The sequence below is a fragment of the Phoenix dactylifera genome, chromosome 11 (genome assembly GCF_009389715.1).
Source record: "Phoenix dactylifera cultivar Barhee BC4 chromosome 11, palm_55x_up_171113_PBpolish2nd_filt_p, whole genome shotgun sequence".
NCBI classification, from domain to species: Eukaryota; Viridiplantae; Streptophyta; class Magnoliopsida; order Arecales; family Arecaceae; genus Phoenix; species Phoenix dactylifera.
In genome coordinates, this window is record NC_052402.1 from 17,665,135 (window position 1) to 17,685,146 (window position 20,012).

Consider the following 20,012-nt stretch of genomic DNA (forward strand, 5'->3'; position numbering starts at 1 on the left):
TGACTCAAAAGACCTGAAATTAAGCAAAACTACTGATCTCTTGATGCTTGCGTCGGCATCACTCCTAAAACCAATAATATGGATAATAAATCCTAAAAATCCTATTCGCAACATACCTATGCCATCTTGGACTTCAATTTGGCTATGTGAGGATCCGTGCAGACATGTGTATAGTCCCACATCGATTATTCGCCGAGAAGATCTTAGATAGTTATATAACAAAAAAATACCTTCTAGCTATTTTTTTGATGAGATCCTAGATTGTTACAAATGGTATCAGAGCGAACTCAGCCCATAGTCTATGTGGACTAGGGGGCATTGTAACATAGGTTCATAGAGGTTGACCACGAGCCGATTGTGGTGGTTGAGATTAAATTTGAATATATTTGAACCCTTAGTTTGACAAGGATGTTAGGACTTGAACAGAGGGAGTATGTGAGGACCTATGTGGGCGTATGTTTAGACCCACATCGATTATTCGCCGAGAAGATTTTGGGTATTTATATAGGACTAAGAAATCCAAAAAAATACCTTATGGCTAGCTATTTTAGGTGAGGTCTTGGATTGTTACAAAAAACCAAGAAGTCTAAAACCACAAAAAAATTGTGGAGGTGGATTGATTACTCAGTGAAGGCATATGTAATCAAATCGCGGGTCCAAATTTTATTAAAATGATAAAAAAAATATTTTGGAATGAAAATTAGAGTTGTACGAAATGGAGCCTCACAAACAAGATAAATTATATCTTACACGGTGTTCATATGGCCGTGCATACCGCCAATCACAGCTGCTTGTTCTTATGAGCCCCATTTATCAAATGCTCATCTCGGCGGCATGCACGGGCACATGGTGCAGGGATATAATCTTTCCACGAGTAGTTACTTTTCATTTCCCCCATTTCAACTATTTTGAAAAGTGATATAATCGTATGAAATCATTGTATTATTGTCACTGTTTGCTATTTCCTATTTTAACTTCTACAAATGGCACTTTACCATCATATTGCTTAACTTGGCCAGAGAAATAAAGGATTTTGTTTCAGGTGTAATAGCCATGAACATTTCAGAGGAGGCCCGGTATCAAGGAACGCCATGTCACTGAATTTTGCACAGAACCAAGGCACTAGGGCATTAAACCGAGGTGTATAAACAATATGCTTGATTTCTTTTCCTTTTGCAGGAAAACCTCATTATTGTAATTTTGATTACTATTTATTATTTTATCTAATATTTATTCAGAACAATAACTAACAATACACATTTTTGGAGAACTAGTTCTAATAATTTTTTATTAATTTCGTATTGGCAATCTTGCTTAGGTATGTTGAGATATTTTATGTTTGGTATAAACAAATATTTGTGATGTAAGTTCTCTTCCTAGATGCTCTCCAATTTATTAAAATTTTGGAATTAGATCTTTCTTATGAGATTGCTCTCGTAGATTACATACTTTATTGAAGTGGTTCATGAATCAGTAAGCATGTTTATGATATAATTCATATAGCATGAGATTGATTGATCCTTGTCATGACAACTAATAGGTTCCTATTATGGAGCAAATTATGATAATCGACCGATGCTTATCACGGGGCAAATCGCCAGATGTTATCATCGTCTATCGTGGGGCAAATTGCTATAACCGACCAATAATTATCTACTGATTATTTGCATTGAAACTTGGAAAATATGAATTATTTTGGTTGTCGAGATGCTGATAATTTGTCTGCCACATGCGCAACATATTCACAAAAGCTGAAAAAAAAAAAAAAAAAAAAAAAAAAAAAAAACAGAGAAATGGAGCATATGAAAAAGGATGTAAGACCCATCTTCCAAGCGACTCAGGACTGGACTGGTCTTAATTGGCCTACCTTGCGTGAAGGCAATTCATGGAAAGAGGGGTTTACATCCTTTTGGCTAAGACTTTGGATTGAGATAATGAGATCAGCATCTAACTATAAGACAAACCTTCAATAGATAAGTTAGAGAAACTCTTGTAGGGGTTTTTTTCTTTTTTTTCCCCACAAAGAACCTCGTATAGTCGTATTGTACAAACAGTGTGGCCACAATGACAAACATAAACCTCATATTCATGGTGAATCTCACATGATTCCTAATTATCAAGACAAAAAATAGAAATCAACTTGGAATTTTTATAGTTGACCAACAAGCTTGCTCCCATGAAGTTTCGGTATCCTCCTCCCATGCCAGGACCTTCACTGCCAACTAGAAAAACTTCTAATATGAAGAGACGAGCTGTTGCAGTCATTCTTTGCACAATGCTTGTCCTCGTATTAAGCAGGAACAAAACTACTCAAGATTGATCCAGATAATAAACTCATCTAAAAGACAACATTGCCACACTAGGATCTATGAGGAGATGCATTTCCGAGAGTTTTGCTCTAACTTGCAGTAAAACAACGTCTAACGTCCAGTACAAGTAAATTCCATTCACCAACCAAAAGGGGAAGATGGAGATGGCAACTAAGATTTTTTTTCAAAAAAATCTGGGACAGAATTGATATTTGAACCTTGACACCAAAACATTCATGCTGAAACTTTTTTCACGTGTTAAAATCCAAATTTCCTCAAAAATAAAGGCTGCTACAGCTCATTTTAAATTTCAACTAAACTACTGAAATGGCAGCTAAAAAGTAAATTAGAAGAGTGATGTTCCTTTCCCCTTCTTGTCTCCACCTATCTCAAAATGCTTGCATCTCTGGCAGGACAAAAACACAAAACATATATTAATAAAAGGGGAAAAAATCATGCATATCAGAAGGCCAAAGAACATCATAATAAAAACCTTTATTGGGTGCTGCGAATAATGCTTGCAACTCTGACACTGCAGCTTCAACACAATTTTCTTCGTTGTTTTAGCCTGGCATGAAAAAAATGAACAACAAATAATATACCATGCTCCGGAAGATATGGCTATGGAGCCATTATATCACACACACATTCCATCCATCAGACAGCCACTATATCAGCAACCATAGCTGTAGTTTGGATATTGGAAAGCTAAGAGTCATTCATTATATGAGAAGTGGAGAAAGAAAAGACTGGCAGGTGCACTGAATGTCATGGTATTGACAGGCAGATGCTTTACCAAAATGGCAGGCCTTAAGCAAATTTTCAAGCACTAACAGAATAATACCTTCTTGTGGAAAACAGGTTTTGTCTGTCCACCATAACCTGACTGCTTTCTGTCATAACGACGCTTCCCTTGAGCAGAAAGACTATCTTTACCCTTCTTATACTGTGTCACCTTGTGAAGGGTGTGCTTCCTGCATTCTTTGCTCTTGCAGTAAGTCCTCTTTGTCTTTGGAACGTTCACCTGTTACAGAAATTTAGTGATGAGGCCCTACCTCTTCGGAAAAGGAAAGAAAGAAATAGGCGTAAAATTCAAGTAGCAGCTGTGACAGTTTGTGGCCTCAAGCCACTTAATAGTCGCCCATAATTATTAAGACTAAAAGAAATTAAATGGATGTCAACGGAACATTTCAATTTTTTGAAAAATATAACATTCAATAGTCTGAACTGTAGGAAAGAAATAAAATATGGATTCCAAACCCCTTATTTCCAACAAAAGTGCACGAGATATGAAAATACTTGGCATGCATAAATTACTCTAATTTCCCTGCATGGGTTTTCTCTTCTTACTTTTTCTTCACAACATCATAGGCGCATAACCTCACCTCTTCCCAAAGAACTTGCAGGTCGGTTGTTTCCGAGACTACAAAGCATCTTAAGAGGTATGAAATCTCCTCTTCTCTCTCTCAACTTCCTTGGATCATGCTGTTAATTGGGGCCATCAACTTTTTTTAAAAAAGTTGGCTTTTGTTGACCATGAAAATATGATATTTGTGTAATCTTTTTCTAATGATCTTTTCTTAATATTTGTTATATGATTTGAAGTGTTGGTTTTATTGGATATAACAGTTACTGTTTTTGAAGTTAATAGGATATTTTAGTATACGAGTTATTTGAAAATATTTTTGATATATAGTACATTCTGATATATTTCTGAAATCATACAAAACATAATAAAACTTTAATTTGGCCCCCCTACAACCAAATACAGGATTCTCCTTGGACATCACCTCCTAAGAATATGTAATGCATTGTCAACTTGATAACAGATGTCTAAATATATATCCACCCTATATATTTTTAGCTAGCCCTTCCTCACCTCCTTTTCAATTCAAGCAAAACGCTAGCTCTGGTCACCTAGGATATACTAAAGCCAATAACATTCACACAAAATCAATAAAAAAAAGGATAGCAATTTAATAAAGAAAATGAAACTAAACAACTAGCCTGATTTACATATACAAGATCACAGTAAGGATCACAATTCATATCCCAACCCAGTTTAAGTGGCTTTGGGTTTACATAGACAAGTGCTGATCATAAATGGGTCAACCCGACCCGAACCGACCTGTTCATTCAATGGGTCAAGTTCAGGTTCAGAATCCTAACCCATTTAACCTGTTTTGACCTATTTGATAGTTAGGTCAGGTCATAAGCCATTTAAGATCTATTTAATCAATTTAAGATCCATTTAACCCGCTTAACCTAATTTAAGATATCTATTAAAGGGGTTATGCAGGATAGATTCAGGTTTGGATTTTTGATCTGTTTAAAAAACATGTCATGTTTAGGTCCACAAATACTTGCCCCCAACCTGCATCTAGCTCGACCAATATCCAACCCAATCCAACCTAATTGTCGTGCCAAGTTGCAGTAGCATTTCTAAGCTATACTGTAGAATTGCATGAGGAATTGATATTAACCTTTGACATTCATAGAGTCAATATTGATCTCAAACAATGTTTTAAACTGATAATCTACTGATGCCAGTACTGCACCTTTTAAAGTTATATTAGAACAAAGTTTCAGCCTTTGCAGTTATTTATGGTGGTTTTATTGACAAGAAGGCACTGAAGGGAATAATCAACTATATCTACCATAACCAAAAATAACAGTGGAGTCAATTTCTCTTACTGGTAATGACCTGATTACCTTAAGCTCAAAATAATGCAATACAAATAATGAAAAATATTTAGGACAACCACATGCATGATTATTTTACAAAATAACATGATACATATAAAAAGATGTTGCTTGCCCATATTAAAATATAATTTATGAAGAAACTCTGACACTTACTAAATTATTCCGATTGTGAGTTTACCCATAAGAGATAATGATTGAAGATTCAAAAAAAATATCATTTATGATTTCATTCTGCACACCATCAATCCCTAAACCATCAAGAAGAGGATCCCAAAGGATAATTTCTATTATTTATAACTGCAACTTGATGTTAAATATCAAATTACGTTTCAACTTTTTAGCTCGTAACCAATTCAGGTTTCAAAACTCCAGAGCCACTAGGGCACTCTAGCACTCAAATACAAACACAACGTACTGCTCCACTGAAAACAAGAAGATCCACTGTCTTACCCTTTCCTAACAATATTAAGCACTTTCCCATATTAAGTCAAGCAATAGGTTCTAAACTTGGTTAGGAATAAAATGCAACACAAAAATGTAAGTGTCCAACCAACTGCCACAAAACCAGTTACCTCAAGCATCATCAAGCAAATTCAATTTCATAATCAAAGTTATTCTCCATTACCTAGCACATCGCAAGTATAAAAAGTTAAATGAGAATTGAGAACTTAAAAATCATATCAATAAGAAAATCTACACCTCTCCTCAGAAATAACACCTAGCAATTGTAAGGTCTTCTCTTAGATACTCTTCTTTCATGAGAATAACCTAAGCTTCTATATTTAATTGATTCAGCCCACATAGACATTACTGGATGCCTCAATATCAGGCAATGCAGATGAACATTCATATGTGAATCATCAAGATCTCTTGACTTTCCATCATTCCAACCACTAAATTCTCAAAAGTCGTTATTAAGGCACCCAATCCCGCAAACAACCATTGTAGAAAAACCGGGGAGATATCAGATTTGAATCCTAGACGAACATTAGAACTACAAACCACTAAGGCCCAAGAAACTTAATCAACGATTCCACCTTTCCCAAATCAAACCCCCACCCCGCCCCAAAGAAAACAGGGAAAAAAAAACTCAAATTGCAAGCTTAACAGGTGGGGGAAAAATTCAGGCATCCCCATCGCTTTAAATCCATACTTCAACAGCAAACCTTCCCATGAAAGGTTTTCAGAAACTATATAAATCGATTTCTTCGTTGACCAGGAAATCATAAAGGGAAAAAAAGAGATCCGGCTCGAAATTTTCTCAATCCGACCGAGAAAGAGTGGATTAGAAGTGGGAGATGAATGATCTTACCATGGTTGCAGCTAGGGTTTGGGTTCCGACTCCGAAGAATCCTCCCTGGATGCAAGCCGGCTGAACGAAGTCTGGAGGGAGAGAGTTTGGCCCTTCTATGCTCGGGGATGGAGGAGGGCTAGGGTTAGTACTTAGGGCTAAGAAATCTATAAATCAAATTCCAATTTTGCCCTTTCAAGACGACATGGTAAGATTGATCAACATATTTGTTTTGGAACCCTTAGCTTCATCCTTTTAGGTTAATAATACTTTGAGGAGCCATTTATATGCAAGGGCATTGGTGTCACAACAAAAACTGGTAACAATGAGGGGGTTAAATTGCTAGCTTAGGGTTCATGGGAGATGGAAACCTTTTTGGTGCATATAATTGATGCTCCAAAGCATTTTCTATCATGGTGATAATGGTTGATTAGATCTTAAAGAGACTTGGTTAAGCTTCACATCATTTCAATCTTTGAAACAATAATTCGCCAATGTTTGGCCATTGATGCACACCATGCACATAAAAGCTAGGCTAGCTCGATGGGATTGAGCTCAACCCATTCAACACTAGCTTGACTTGTTTGGTGGAGGTTGTGTTTTGATTAGCAGGTGTAGTTCATTAGGTTATTTGGCTGTGGTATCCAAGAAGTTGGATTTGAAATCCGCTTACACCCAAGTGGTTGATTTGTTACATGAAGAAACCTTAAATAGATTTTCCACTATTTTTTTTATGATGTCCATAATCCGAGATTCCATGTCAAATGTGACAATTCATTGCTGATATTAATAATTAGGCCCCTACAATTTATTAGACTAAAATAAGGCGCGTACAACTTGGAATAAATGACATGAATTTGTGTAGGGATATTATTGAAATAGAAGTGAAGGAGAACATCTTTGGCATACCTAATAATATATTCACGGTATCAACAATTTATGTACTTTTCTAGTTTAGATATTTTTAATAAAAAATAATTTAAAAATGACTAAAATTTTGAATTTAATTTAATGAAGGTTCCAAATTTTACCTAATGAATTGACTCTAGTGCATCTATAATTATATTTGGTTTCATATTGAGTTCATTGTACTATGCTTTATCTATTGACGAATGTTAAAACAGTTTATTATATGACGATATTCAAGACCGGGGAAATAAATATAAAATTTTTGCCAGTTCATAAAGTGAAAACTCCGCGTCAAGGCATTGCTATAAGGTATCATTGGTACTGTGATACAGGGAAAGGTCATGTGCGATTTGACAACATATTCATTGCCATGATTCATATTGCACATCCTATAACCTAGGGGAAATAAACTTTGAAATATGGATCCACATTGATTTTTCATTTTATTTTTCCATATGCATAGTATTGATGCAGATTTTTTTTTTCTACAGCAGATAACTCATGCTTTTTCAGTATAAATATATCTAAAAAATTAAAAAAAATAAATCTCTGAGGGTTCTAGACAGCTTCCTCTCATCTATCTAGAGAGCTCTTCTATAGTGGTCAGCTACATATGAGGCCACCCAATCTGCAACTCTATTGGCTCTTCTGTAGGCATACTTAGTCTAGAAGGCAACATCCCCACCTACCGTGGTCCAAATATCCTGAAGCAATAGATGGAGCTACCCATATCGTCGGTGCACCTTTGGATCCAGCCAATCACCGTAGCCGAGTCACCCTCGAGCAGAACTACGCTGGCCTGCAGAACATGCTAAGCTTGATACAGACCACCTCAAGCTGCGCTCAGCTCGCCCAAAAATAGAAATATCAAAGATCCAGGACCCATCTTAAAGTTCGGGCCTCTAATCACGAAGCCCGCACCACCCCTCCTACCACCATTTAGTAAACATCTATCGAAGTTGACCTAAAAAAACTCGAAGGTGGGGCTCTTAGATGAAAAACACTATCCATAGTACTATAAGAGCAGATGTAGAGCCCCATCTACCTCGAGCTATCAAAGGCATATCCGATGGACCTGCATAGGTGATCTTCGCCGTCTGTATACGGGTTTGCTCCATGACGAATCTGGATATAGGGATGCTCTCTCCAAAGATTCAAGAGTTTCTCGCTAGCTAAATATGGTAAGCAATGGAAATCACCCCAATAGCCACATACCGATCTGAGGAGCTGCGGCCTACCATCCGAGCGCCTAGGTGAAGGGGCCCGACCGGCACCAAATATCCGATGGAATATCAACGAGCCTCTATCCACCGGATCCCATTCGTCCCTGCTTTTCTCCTGAAAGAAGGGGGTGGAGCACGGTGACCACCATTAGTTTTCTCCTCCATTCAATTGACGTATGAGCACATGTTGGTGTTTACCTGTGTCTTCGACGCCGACCTCGAAGATGCCTTCATCGACTGGAAATCCCTCAATACGGTTTGCTCCCCTCCCTCTCTTCATTTTCTTGATCTTTTCATCCCCTGCACCATCGGTGTTTGTTTCTTGTGGTTAGCGCCTACCCTCCCGTTGTGTAATTCAATTTTTTCCCCTTTCTTCTGTTAGCCTAGATGCACAACTATAATTGATAAATCAATTTAAATATTTTTAATATTCAAAAATAGTAAATAAGAAGAATAAACTAACAAATAATTAACTTAACAATAGAATAATAAGATAAAGAAAGAGAGAGAGAAGATGGCCTATGGATCGAGCTGACGCGTTGTCCCAGAAAAGTTTATGCCCCCCATGCATGGGTCTGCTGGCACAGATCTTCTATAGATACGACGACCCAATATAGAACCACGTCTTCCCTATCAGAAAGAAGAGCACATTCACGCTTGCAGATAGCTCAAAAGAAATTTAGAAAAATAATTGAAATTATGAGGAGAAGAAAAATTTTCTTTATTTCTTTTCTCCCTAATGATTCCTAGAGCCATTTTTATATAGGCTCTTGGAATAGGAAGAAGAGAAATTTTTCATTGTGTTTGAAATGATCCCTGGAGCCCTTTATATAGGCTCAGGCGTGTCAAAAGAAGCAGACTCTCCTCCCGCGGATTGATGACGTGTCTTCTTGTGCTCTTTTGATCCTGCGGCTAGTTGCATCTTGGCCGCCCATGCTTCCTTCCTTCTTCGGAGGGCCTTTCCATGCTTGCTCTTGCGCATGGATGCATGACACTTGTCATGGCCTGCTTACTTTGAGAATTATTCCATATTTGCTCCCTTGCTTGTGCGCGGATGCTTGCCATTTGGTCGTTGACCAATTGGTTTTCAAATTTTTAAAATATTTGATTTAATTCAACAATCCCCCACATAAATTAAATATTTTTTTTAAAAAAATTAAAATCAAAATAAAATAAAAAAATCGAAATAAAGTGCCGAATATCTTATATTATGTAATAGGTATAGGTACCTTTCGGTTTGAACCTTTACTTAGTGACAATTGATTACCTCTGTGGAGCCAAGGTAGACTATGTCTTGAACCTTGGTACATAGCTCAGATTTCATCTACAACACACATAATATTGCGTGAACAATGCTCGAAGCAGGTTTGCGCTTTACAGCCATACGCAGGTATTTCTTCATGTGTGTTATTAGGAAACAACCCACTTCTCACAGTCGCGGCCTCACGACTACATGCATATAGGTGAATCCTCAAAAAGGTACGAGCAAGTAGGCACCCTGTCTCATAGTCTCGGATTCATTAAGAGTAAAAACTCAACCTAACCCTTGCTTTTTATGAGCACTATTGCCCTAGGGATAGGAAAAACAAATAGTGCTCCTTATTAGTCACCTATCAAGTTTGTTTCTACCCATTGAACCTTTGCATTCAATGGGTACTCAAGATTCAACCCGATCCGACCTATTTGCATTCCTAAGCACGACTGACAGCATAACGGCTAGTTCTGTAGAAGTACATTTTATGGCTTCAACAGCTATAAACAGCTAGTTTCTTCAATCCAACGGCTAGAAACAGATTTTTGGAGATTGGAGAAGAATTTAAGAGCCACTATTCATTAGGAAAAACATTTTTTGTGAATTTCAAGTGTTTATTCAAGAAGAAAAGAACACTCAGGAGAGCTTCATTCCAAAATCTGAAAGAATGTGGTTGAGCAGATTTCAAGTGACTTCAAGAGCTCTATCAACTATTTGAGAAGTGACTTCAAGAGCTCTACCAACTATTTGAGCAGATTTCCTTATCTCTTTTTTGAGTGCATACTTATTTTATTTGCTCATTTAGGAGCTTTAAACCTCTTATCTCTTATTCCTAGTAAGGTTTGTTGGTGAGCCCGTAAAACCAACGGTGTTTGGCAATTAAACGAAGACATGGGGAAGGAGGACTCACCGGCGAGTGGCGGAAGGGAGATCTTGGACGCAATTGCTCGATCCAACGGTCAAGCGGCGGTGGCGGCGCTTGGAACCGAGGGGATGGATCTCCAAAACAGGGGAAGGCGTGGTGGTGATGGTGGTTGATCGGGCGGCACGCCGGCCACTTGGGAAGCAAGAGGAGAGGGAGAAAAGGAAGAGGAAGAGAGGGCTCGGAGGTGGTCTTAGGAGGAAGAAGAAAGGACGTTATATAGTCCTATTGTAACGGCTCTCCACCGCGAGAATTGCGATGGTAGAGCGAAATCCGCGGCTGCGGATTGGCCGTAGATTGGCTGGAGAGGGGTGCCGCAGGATGCCCGCGATGTCTTCGCCCCGAATGTCCCCGAAGGAGCTGGAGAGGATCGTAATCGCGATTCTCTATTTCGGCTTTTTCCAAAATAGGAATGGAGCTGAAGTGAAGCCGGTTGGGGTTGCCAACTTCAGCCCTGTATTTCATAAGGGGGGCTAAGCCTACCATGGACATTATTTTTATTAATATAAACCATATGATAGATACAGTTCAAGATAAGTCTCAGCCTCAGAAAAAGACACTGCTTTTCATGCATAAAAATGCGTACTTGCAGAGATGGTACATTCTTGCTCCCTTCTGCTGTAAATCATCAGTCTACATTAATTTACAAGCACTGCAGTTCATCATAAATACAAACAATCCATTTTTCGCGTTTTAAGAAGCAACCCATTTGCTACGCAGGCTAAGTACAAAAGAGCAACGGCCATCTGTTTGCACAAAAATATATTCCAGGCACATGTTACAAGAGAATCGGCGTAACGTGGAGAGTTGGTTCGGCAGCACCATGCGAGAGAGAGTTGAATACCGTGGAACTTCTGTGTCAGCAATGGACGGAGACCCTGAAACATTTTCCAGTAAATACTTTTTCAAAAAAAAAATTCCAATAAATAGAAGCATTCTTCGGTGCTTTAAATAATTCAGTTTTCCCTAAAAAGTAGGAAACGGAAAGTTGGTAAAGAGGGCGGTGTGATGGGCTGTACCTGTCTCGGTAGGCTACGAGATCACGTTATGCGACTTTTTCATCATTTCCCTGTGACTTTGCAATTGCGCTGTCAGCACCGGATGACAATTATCGAAATGTAACTTTTCTAGGGATGAAGGCAGGCCCTTTTCTGGCAGCGAGCGGATCTCAGGGCAATTTGTTATCTCCAAAAGTCGGAGGGTGGAAAGGCTTTGCAACTCAGTTGGCAGGGACTGAAGATTGTTGCAATTTACAAGGCGTAGCCATCTGAGAGATTTGAGTCCTTGCAGCCATAATTGCTCCTCTCCAGCGAACAAAATGAGTTCAGTTGAGTCAATGATTTCGAGTGCTTCAAGTGAGGGCGGGGTGATTGTGGAGAACAGCACTTTGACCAGGGCAGTGTCGTCGGTGTGCAGGAAGAGAAGACGTGCCGAACCCTCGCCCTGCTCTTCCTCATTTGCTAATACCGTGAGCCGAGGACATCTTCCTATATGCAAAGTTTCAAGAGATCTGAGAGCTCGTAAGTTCCCTAGGGACCTCAGTTCTCCGCAGTCCCGAATAATCAAAACTCTGAGAGCAATCATGTGACCGAGCACTTCTCCTGGAAGAGATGTTACGTGTGGGCAGCGGTTTAACTTCAACCAGGTGAGAGAGGTGAGGTTGTGCAGGCAGCCGGGTAGTGACTCATCCAGATGACCACATGAATCCAATGTAAGCTCTTGGAGAGAAGAGGGAAGGATCAGCTGCACTGGGGATGGGAGCAAGGGACAGTCCATGATTGTCAAATACTCGAGGGAGAGAAAGTCTTTAAACCTCTCCATTGGCAACCGCACAACCTTTTGGCAGTCAATAATCCTCAAGAACCTGATAGCCGGCGGGTGGTGTGACAACAGCCATTGTTCCAGATTTACCAGGTTTGGACACCGGCAGATGCGCATGTGAGAAATTGAAGAGGTCTTGCTGCTGCTTCTGCTGTGCTGTGTCATACTGCTCTCATCAGTAAAACCATGGTCTCCGTCCCATGATTCTGGGAGCATATCTATTCCCACATTCTCTAGGGACAATTCTCTGAGCGAGGGAGGGAGGCAGGCTAAACCCCTTAGCGTGGGGCAGTTTGTGATGCGCAGAATCTCGAGGAGTGGGAGTTGAACAAGAGATGGAAGTTGCGCGCAGCTTTGCATATTTTCTAGGCAAATAGCTTTCAAATTTTTGAGCGATTGTGGCTCCAGCCAACTTGGAAATCGGACACCACCATAGTTTCTGATTTCCAGCCTTCGGAGATTGCAATGTGGTTTGAGGCCTTCAAGTACCTCATCATCGTTCCCTGAGCTGATGCCTCTATCAATGTTCCATACCAAGGCCAATTCGTCAAGGCACTGTTTATTATTCAGCTTAGCCTGACTGGCCTCTTCCTTGCTTTCGATGCTCTCAAGATTTTTAATGCAAATTCTTCCATGAAGCTGTATCATGTCCTTTAACTCTTCAATCTTGTGCCCTCTCTGCTTTACAACTTTGAATACCCGCAACTCTTGGAGAGACGTTAACTTGCCGATATCAGCCAACTTGCAAATTGTGTCCTCATCTGCTTTAAGCTCCCTCAATTTAACTAAGTTGGTCACGCATGTAGGAAAATTCTCAATTGGGCAGCCAGATATATTTAACACCTGAAGATTGTAAAGGTTACACAGTGATTCAGGCAACCTTCGAATATTGGTGGAAGAGATATCAAGGTATCGAAGATGTTTTAGGTTGCCAATATTTTCAGGCAACTCTTTTATCCTATAACTCCACAATTTCAACACACGGATCTTTGTTGACACTGTGAACAAGCAATCAAGCACAGAACAAAAGTTTGTATCATACACATTGTCGAAGATAAGGGTGCGTAGATTCTTATACTTGCCAAAGTCCATTAGCTTACTCGGCTCTAGATTCTTAGTGATATTGATAGGTGTCGAAGCCTACTGGGGATTTCCGGCCACTTTTCATCTTCTATTCTTACATGTACATGGACTGAGACAGATTGTACTAGATCGTGTATCAAATCATGCATCACATATACATCCTTCCTTGAATGCTGAAAGAAAGATCTGCCAAGTAAATCATGGAAGTACTCACTCCCTACCTCTTCAATCCGCACATTTCCTTGAGGTACAATGAAGCCTTGTGCCATCCAGACTTGGACTAGCTGGTCTTTTGTGTAAGCATAATCTTTAGGAAATACAGAACAATATGCAACACACTGCTTCAGATATCCAGGCAGGTACTGATAGCTAAACTGTAGGACCGGCATAATGTCATCTTCACCTTGTTTTAGTTGCCATATTTTACTGTCCATGATGGTTCTCCAGCGCCTCTCATCCAAGTCTAAGTTCAATAGGCCTCCTAGCGTCTTTGCTGCTAGTGGAGATCCCTTCAGCCCTTCAGCAATCTTCCTACCAATCACTTCCAACTCAGGATGTTCTTTGGGGTTCTGAGAACCAAATGCTTGCCTTCTGAAAAATTCCCAATAGGCATCATTTGCTAAACCCTTTAAGAAGACTGCCTCCATTGTGCCCATCATCTTTGTTACCTTTTGAGATCTAGTTGTTACCAAGATCTTGCTTCCCTGTAGCCCGGACCTTAATGGCGCACAGAGACGATGCCATTCATTGCAGTCATCATTCCAGATGTCATCAAGGACGAGCAGGAATCTCTTTGACATTATCTTCTCCTTAAGGATCTCTTGGAGACGATTCAAATTTAGGTGATCACAGAGTCTCTCCCCTATTATCTCTTTAGTTAGCCTTTTCGCATCAAAATTATCAGACACGCAAACCCAAATCTTTAAATCAAAATAACCATTCACCTTCGGATCATTGTAAATGAGTTGAGTAAGAGTAGTTTTTCCGATCCCTCCGATACCGGCCACTGGCAAAACAGAAATACTATCTTTCTTTTGTCTCTTTGAACAAACACGGACAAGATCATCACCGGGTTCAGTTGCATCTTCCGAATTTAACAACAGTTTTATCACCAGTTCTTTTTCTTTCTCTCGCCCAAATACTTCAGGTTCAGTTAAGAATGAGCTCGTCTCTCGTCTCGCCGATCTCTGATATTTTTTCCCTTCATCATCTAAATCCAGGAGTCTGAAGACTTTTTCCATATCATTAGCAATGCTATCTAACCTCCCCATAACCTCCCTCACTTTAGCCACAGCATCACCGTCACGATTGAACACATTTCTAGCAAGTGTAAAAGAAGAAGATAAGAAGCTACCTCTCTGATTCTCTTGGTTTTTAACATTTTGCTGCAGAACTTGGTATTCAAATTCGTCCAGCAAGTCTTCGGCATCATAGGCGGTGTCTTTGAGTTCTTGGAGGATTTGGGCAAGGTCGTCGTCTTTGGTGCGCCTCTTCTCAGCGCTCTTAAGGATGAAGCGTGTCCGTAGCATGATAGTCCGTAGCTTCCTGAGGTCATCCTGAAGCCCCGAGTGCCGCTCGAACTGCTGGATGGCATCGGAGGTCACCTGGCTGACCAAGTTGTCCAGCACGGCGGAAGCGATGGATCCTCCAACTGATAGCAGTGCCTCCATAACAATCAGTGGACAACAGCATCTCCTTCAGAAGAGAGAGAGAGAGAGAGAGATTTCACCCAGGGGAGAGAGAGAGAGAGAGAGAGAGAGAGAGAGAGAGAGATTTCACCCAGGGGATAAACTTGCTTTTCTGGGATGGCTGGCGTGCATGGCCTCAATTATTGGGAAGTTGATGGCTGGTGTGCTTGGCCTCAAGCCACGGGATGTCTTTATCTGATGTTAAAAAAAGTCCGTAACCGAGTGGCGGGCATCAAGCTGTAGTAGTCAAAAATAAATATCTTATATAGATGGGAGGGATCTGCCAATGGAGAGCCTCCGGTTACACCTCTTGTCTAAGTGGGCGCGTATAGATCATTAAAAATGCATCAACGGCACCAGTGCACCACTGTCTTGCTGTAATCCACAAGGCTGCCACGGAGATCGGTGTACTTGGTGGGGAATAAAGTGGTATCTGAAAATAATATTTTAGAGGGAGATGGAAGTGGTTCCTTGTATTTGTTTGGTATATGTAAACTTGGCAGATATGGAAGTGGCGGACAGAGACCTCGGCGCGCGCGCATGCACACAGCTATATATATAATATATAAAAGAGGCCTCAAGAGCTCGGTTTTTCAAAAAGCTTATATAAAAATTTGTATTTTTTAAATAAATATTTCTCAAAAAATATTTAGATAAAAAATAATTCATTCATTGTCTTTATGTTTTGGAAAATGCTTCCAGAATTTATTACTCATATTCTTTTGTATTACTACTATTTTGGATAAATTTCTCAAATCTATCCATATTTTCCATAATATTCTTTATTATATAAATATTATCCTATATTATATATTATCATATAATTATATTTTAATAATATATTATATTATAATAAAAATAATATATTATACTAGAATAATAATATAATAACATATTATTGTATGACAATAATATTGCATTATATTATATATTATAATATATTATATTATATCACATACAGTACAATATATAATAATATATGATATAATATAGATCATATATAATATATTATATTATAATAATATGACATATATTATATCAGCATTGTTATATTATTTTATTATTATATAATTATAGGGTTAGGGGTATTTTAGGAATAAAATAATAAGATTATTTTTTTACTTGATAGAAAAATAACTTACCAATTTTATAGGTAGGTAAGTCTTTTTCTCTATTTTATAAGTAAATACTATCTATAAAAAAATAATTTATTTATATAGAGAAGCATAAAAATATGGGTTGGTTGATCATTTTTTTTATAACATTTACCTACGAAAGGTGTCTAAAAGATTTTGACGTCAGAACCGGTGTTTAACGCGTCTGGACAAAGGTGTGGTACGCTGGTATCTAATTTGTCCACCACTTGTTATGAATTTTTTTTAATTTTATATCTAGACAACATGTATGCGATTGATTAAATTAATCACTTCTTTGCTTTCTCTATTTAATTCCTGCTAAATTAAATGCATGGATGACAGTAAGAAAGAGACAAAGTTGACTTATCCTGTTGAACATTATCTAGGCCCTGTTTGGGAAGCTGTTGGCAGTAGAGCTTTTAGAAGTAGAGCTGTTAGAAGTAGAAATTTTTAAAATAGAATTTTTATAAAAAGCTGTTTGCTGTTTGGTAATTATTTTTTTAAAGTGCTGTGGCACTTTAACATATATTTGGTACTGTAACAAGTGTTTGGTAAACAAACTGAGAAAGTACTTTTATATGACAAAATTACCATAAAGGATATTACATAGTATTATACAACAGAGTATAATAAAATATAACATATATTAATACATAAATATATGATATAGTATAATATTACTGTAATGTAATATAATATTATTATAATATAGTAATATAACATTGTATACTATAGTATAATAATTTAATATAATATTAAATTATTTAACATAACATATCAATTTATTATAATATAATATAATATAATATTATATTTATAGTATAATACAATAATAAAAGTATAAATATTATAATTATTAGCGTACATTAATTTTTCATAATATAACATAATATTAAATTATTGAACATAACATATTAATGTATTATGATATAATGTAATATAATATTATATTTATAGTATATTACAATACTAAAGGTATAAAATATTATAATTATTAGCGTAAATTAATTTTTCATAATATAACATAATATTAAATTATTTAACATAACTGTTGTGGTTCAAATTTGGCTCGAGGGTGACCACGCCGGAGGAGTCGAGGGAGCCGCCGATCGGCATGGAGGAAGGAGAGGAGCCACCTCCCGCGCGACGGCGTACCTGCACAAAGCCCCACCGGTGGTTCTGGTGGGGGCCCTCCGAAGCTCAAGTTAGAGTGAAGTTTTTAGTAGCCTAGCTAAAAGGTTCTATAGGCTTTACCTGATGGGGTTATTTATAGTCCCTGTAGAGGTGCCCAGGTGGTGGAGGTGTGGGCTGTTCTATGAATGATAAGACGTTGGCAGATGTGGCAGGGTATGACCCTTGATGGCCAGCATGGCTGGGGTAGCATGGCGTCGTCCTTGATTGTCATTGGCCAGCGAGCAAAGTATGGCGTGGTGAAGTTGTAGTGTACGGCCACGTAGGCGGGCATGGGCGCGCACGTAGGCGCATACTTAGATGTGGCAGTGGGCGAGGTCAAGCTCAGTCAGAGGCCATGTTATATAGTTGGAGAGGTCGGCCTAGTGGGTGCTGAGGTCGGCCTAGCTTCCTTGATTTTAAGGTGTGCTTGGTAAGGTGCCTCGAGCACGGTCGGGGCATGTCGTCGTATATAAGGGCGCCCCGAGCTCCACCGGGGCGCGTCGGCGAATATAAGGGCGCCCCGAGCCCGGTTCGAGGGGCGACGTTGGAGACAGGTGCGCCCCGAGCCCGGCTCGAGGGGCGACTTTGGAGGTAGGCGCGCCCCGAGCCCGACTCGAGGGGCGACTTTGGAGATAGGTGCGCCCCGAGCCTAGCTCGAGAGGCGTTATTCATTATCAGGAGAAGTTGTTGCAGGTCGTAGCAGTGGAGAAATCTAGTCGAGGTTGACTGAGCCTTAGGCGAAGTTCGAGATCGAACTAGCTCTTAGCGAGACCGAGGTCTGACCTTGTCGGTGCTGAAGTCTGCTCGGTCGGAACAGGGTTATCCCCTGCTTTGAATAGGACGATCCATTTTTCCCCCCATCACTTGCCTTGAACAGGATGATCCATTTTGCCCCTCATCATTTGTTCCCTGACTTCTGAGGTCGAGTCGCTCTTTGGCTCAGGTGAAGGAAGTAGCTGAGTTGGTCATCCTACGTCGTGGCTAAATGCTCATGAAGATGTGCAGGCCGAGTAGGGTGGACTTGGTGTATTATTGGAGTTGGCGGCTTCAAGCCGGGCTTGGGTGGCTTAAATTGCCATTCCAAGCAAAAAAGGCTACGGGAGTTCTTTAATGTGCGGTGCGCGCGCTTCTTTCCGAGGTGTTGCTGGGCGGAACGCGAGGGGCCAATCTTTAATGCCCCATCCTCCGAAGTGCGTTCGTTGATGGAACACAAAGGGGGCCAATCATTAATGCCCCGATCTCCAAAGCGTCTATCATGATGATCGGCTTTCAATAGCGCAACCAGGAAGATTTGCTGAGGAGGTCGTTGGAGGAGCTTCTGGATCTGCTGCATGGCAGGATCTGGCTGCTCGGCCGCTTCGGTTAGCTGATCAAAGCTGTTGGGGTAGGCTATATAAGGCCTCGGAGAGACCCTAGGGCCCTTATTTGATCTCTTTTGCCTCCACCCTTTTTCTTCCCGGCCGCCATTATTGCTGTGTTCGAGCTTCTTTTTTGGAGCTTCCCGGCGATCTTTTTGACAAGTTTTGCTCTCGAATTCTGGTGATCCTCCTCTTTTTCTTAGTCATCTTCTCTCGCGAGCTTTTGGGTAGGTGCTCTTTCCCTTCTCGGTCGCTCGGAGAACTATTTCTTTTTTCTTTTTCTTTGATCTTCTGTGGGTAAGGCGATGGGGTCGCCCACAAGAGCCCTCGTGCTCGGTACAGGTTCGTCCCGAGCCCAGGCTTCTTTAGATGTGGAGGAGGCTGAGCTCGAGGTGAACCAAGGTCTGTATGTGACTAGCTCGAGCATAAGCAGACAAGAGCTGGGCCTGGTTCGGGCTCGGTTTTTCATCCCTTGTGAGTTTGTCTTCGAGCTTCCAGAGCCCGGGGCTCGAGTCGCCGACCTCCCAAGAGGTTGGATCGGGGTGTATATAGAAATATTCCAAGCAGGGTTCAGATTTCCCCTGCACGAGTTTGTGAATGAGCTTCCAGCAGCATATCGCCTTGTCCCAGTGCAGCTCACTCCGAACTCGTGGAGGATGATTATTGGCTTCCTCGTCCTTTGCCTTGCCCACGACCTTCAGACTTCGGTAAATGTCTTCCAGAGTTTATTTGTACTGAAAGGCAACTCCGCATTCAAAGGATGGTGGTACTTCTCTTTTCAGGGAGGCCACCAGCTCTTCCGGGATGCTCCTTCCTCTATTCATAGGTGGAAGGACAGGTTCTTTTTTGTTTCCTCCGAGCAGTCTGGGGGTTTGACCCGACCTAGGGCCTCTCGTGGGCCACAGTTAACAATAAACTTCCCCAATTATCAAAGTCCGAGCAGGACATTCTAGACATGCTGCTCGGGCTGCAAGGAACTCCAAGGCTTCCTGACCTACTCAGCGAGGAGGCTTTGCTGAATGTCGGCCTGAGCTCGGCCCGTCCCAAGGGTAAGGACGGTGCAGCTACCATTCTTTTCCTTCCTTTCCCATGCTGGACTTTAACTATTTCTTATTGCCTGAAATTGCATGGATGCATTTCG

The 20,012-nt window shown here is 40.2% G+C and overlaps 3 protein-coding genes across 3 annotated transcripts; all 3 read right to left on the reverse strand.

Annotated features, from left to right (window-relative positions):
• Positions 1-2,351: 2,351 nt before the first annotated feature.
• On the reverse strand, positions 2,352-6,474 carry LOC103722444 (60S ribosomal protein L44-like). The gene is made up of 4 exons (XM_008813003.3): positions 6,328-6,474; positions 3,154-3,333; positions 2,803-2,877; positions 2,352-2,715 (listed from the first exon to the last, which is right to left on the reverse strand). Exons 1-4 carry the CDS (start codon positions 6,328-6,330, stop codon positions 2,656-2,658), a joined length of 318 nt encoding a protein of 105 aa, XP_008811225.1. The 5' UTR covers positions 6,331-6,474; the 3' UTR covers positions 2,352-2,655.
• Positions 6,475-11,181: 4,707 nt separating this feature from the next.
• Positions 11,182-13,724, reverse strand: LOC113463768 (putative disease resistance protein At3g14460). The gene is made up of 2 exons (XM_039131798.1): positions 11,632-13,724; positions 11,182-11,490 (listed from the first exon to the last, which is right to left on the reverse strand). The coding sequence occupies exon 1, from the start codon at positions 13,523-13,525 to the stop codon at positions 11,645-11,647; it is 1,881 nt and encodes a 626-aa protein (XP_038987726.1). The 5' UTR covers positions 13,526-13,724; the 3' UTR covers positions 11,182-11,490; positions 11,632-11,644.
• On the reverse strand, positions 13,449-15,255 carry LOC103700211 (disease resistance protein RGA2-like). The gene has a single exon (XM_008782172.4). The coding sequence runs from the start codon at positions 15,184-15,186 to the stop codon at positions 13,540-13,542; it is 1,647 nt and encodes a 548-aa protein (XP_008780394.3). The 5' UTR covers positions 15,187-15,255; the 3' UTR covers positions 13,449-13,539.
• Between the last annotated feature and the right edge of the window lie 4,757 nt (positions 15,256-20,012).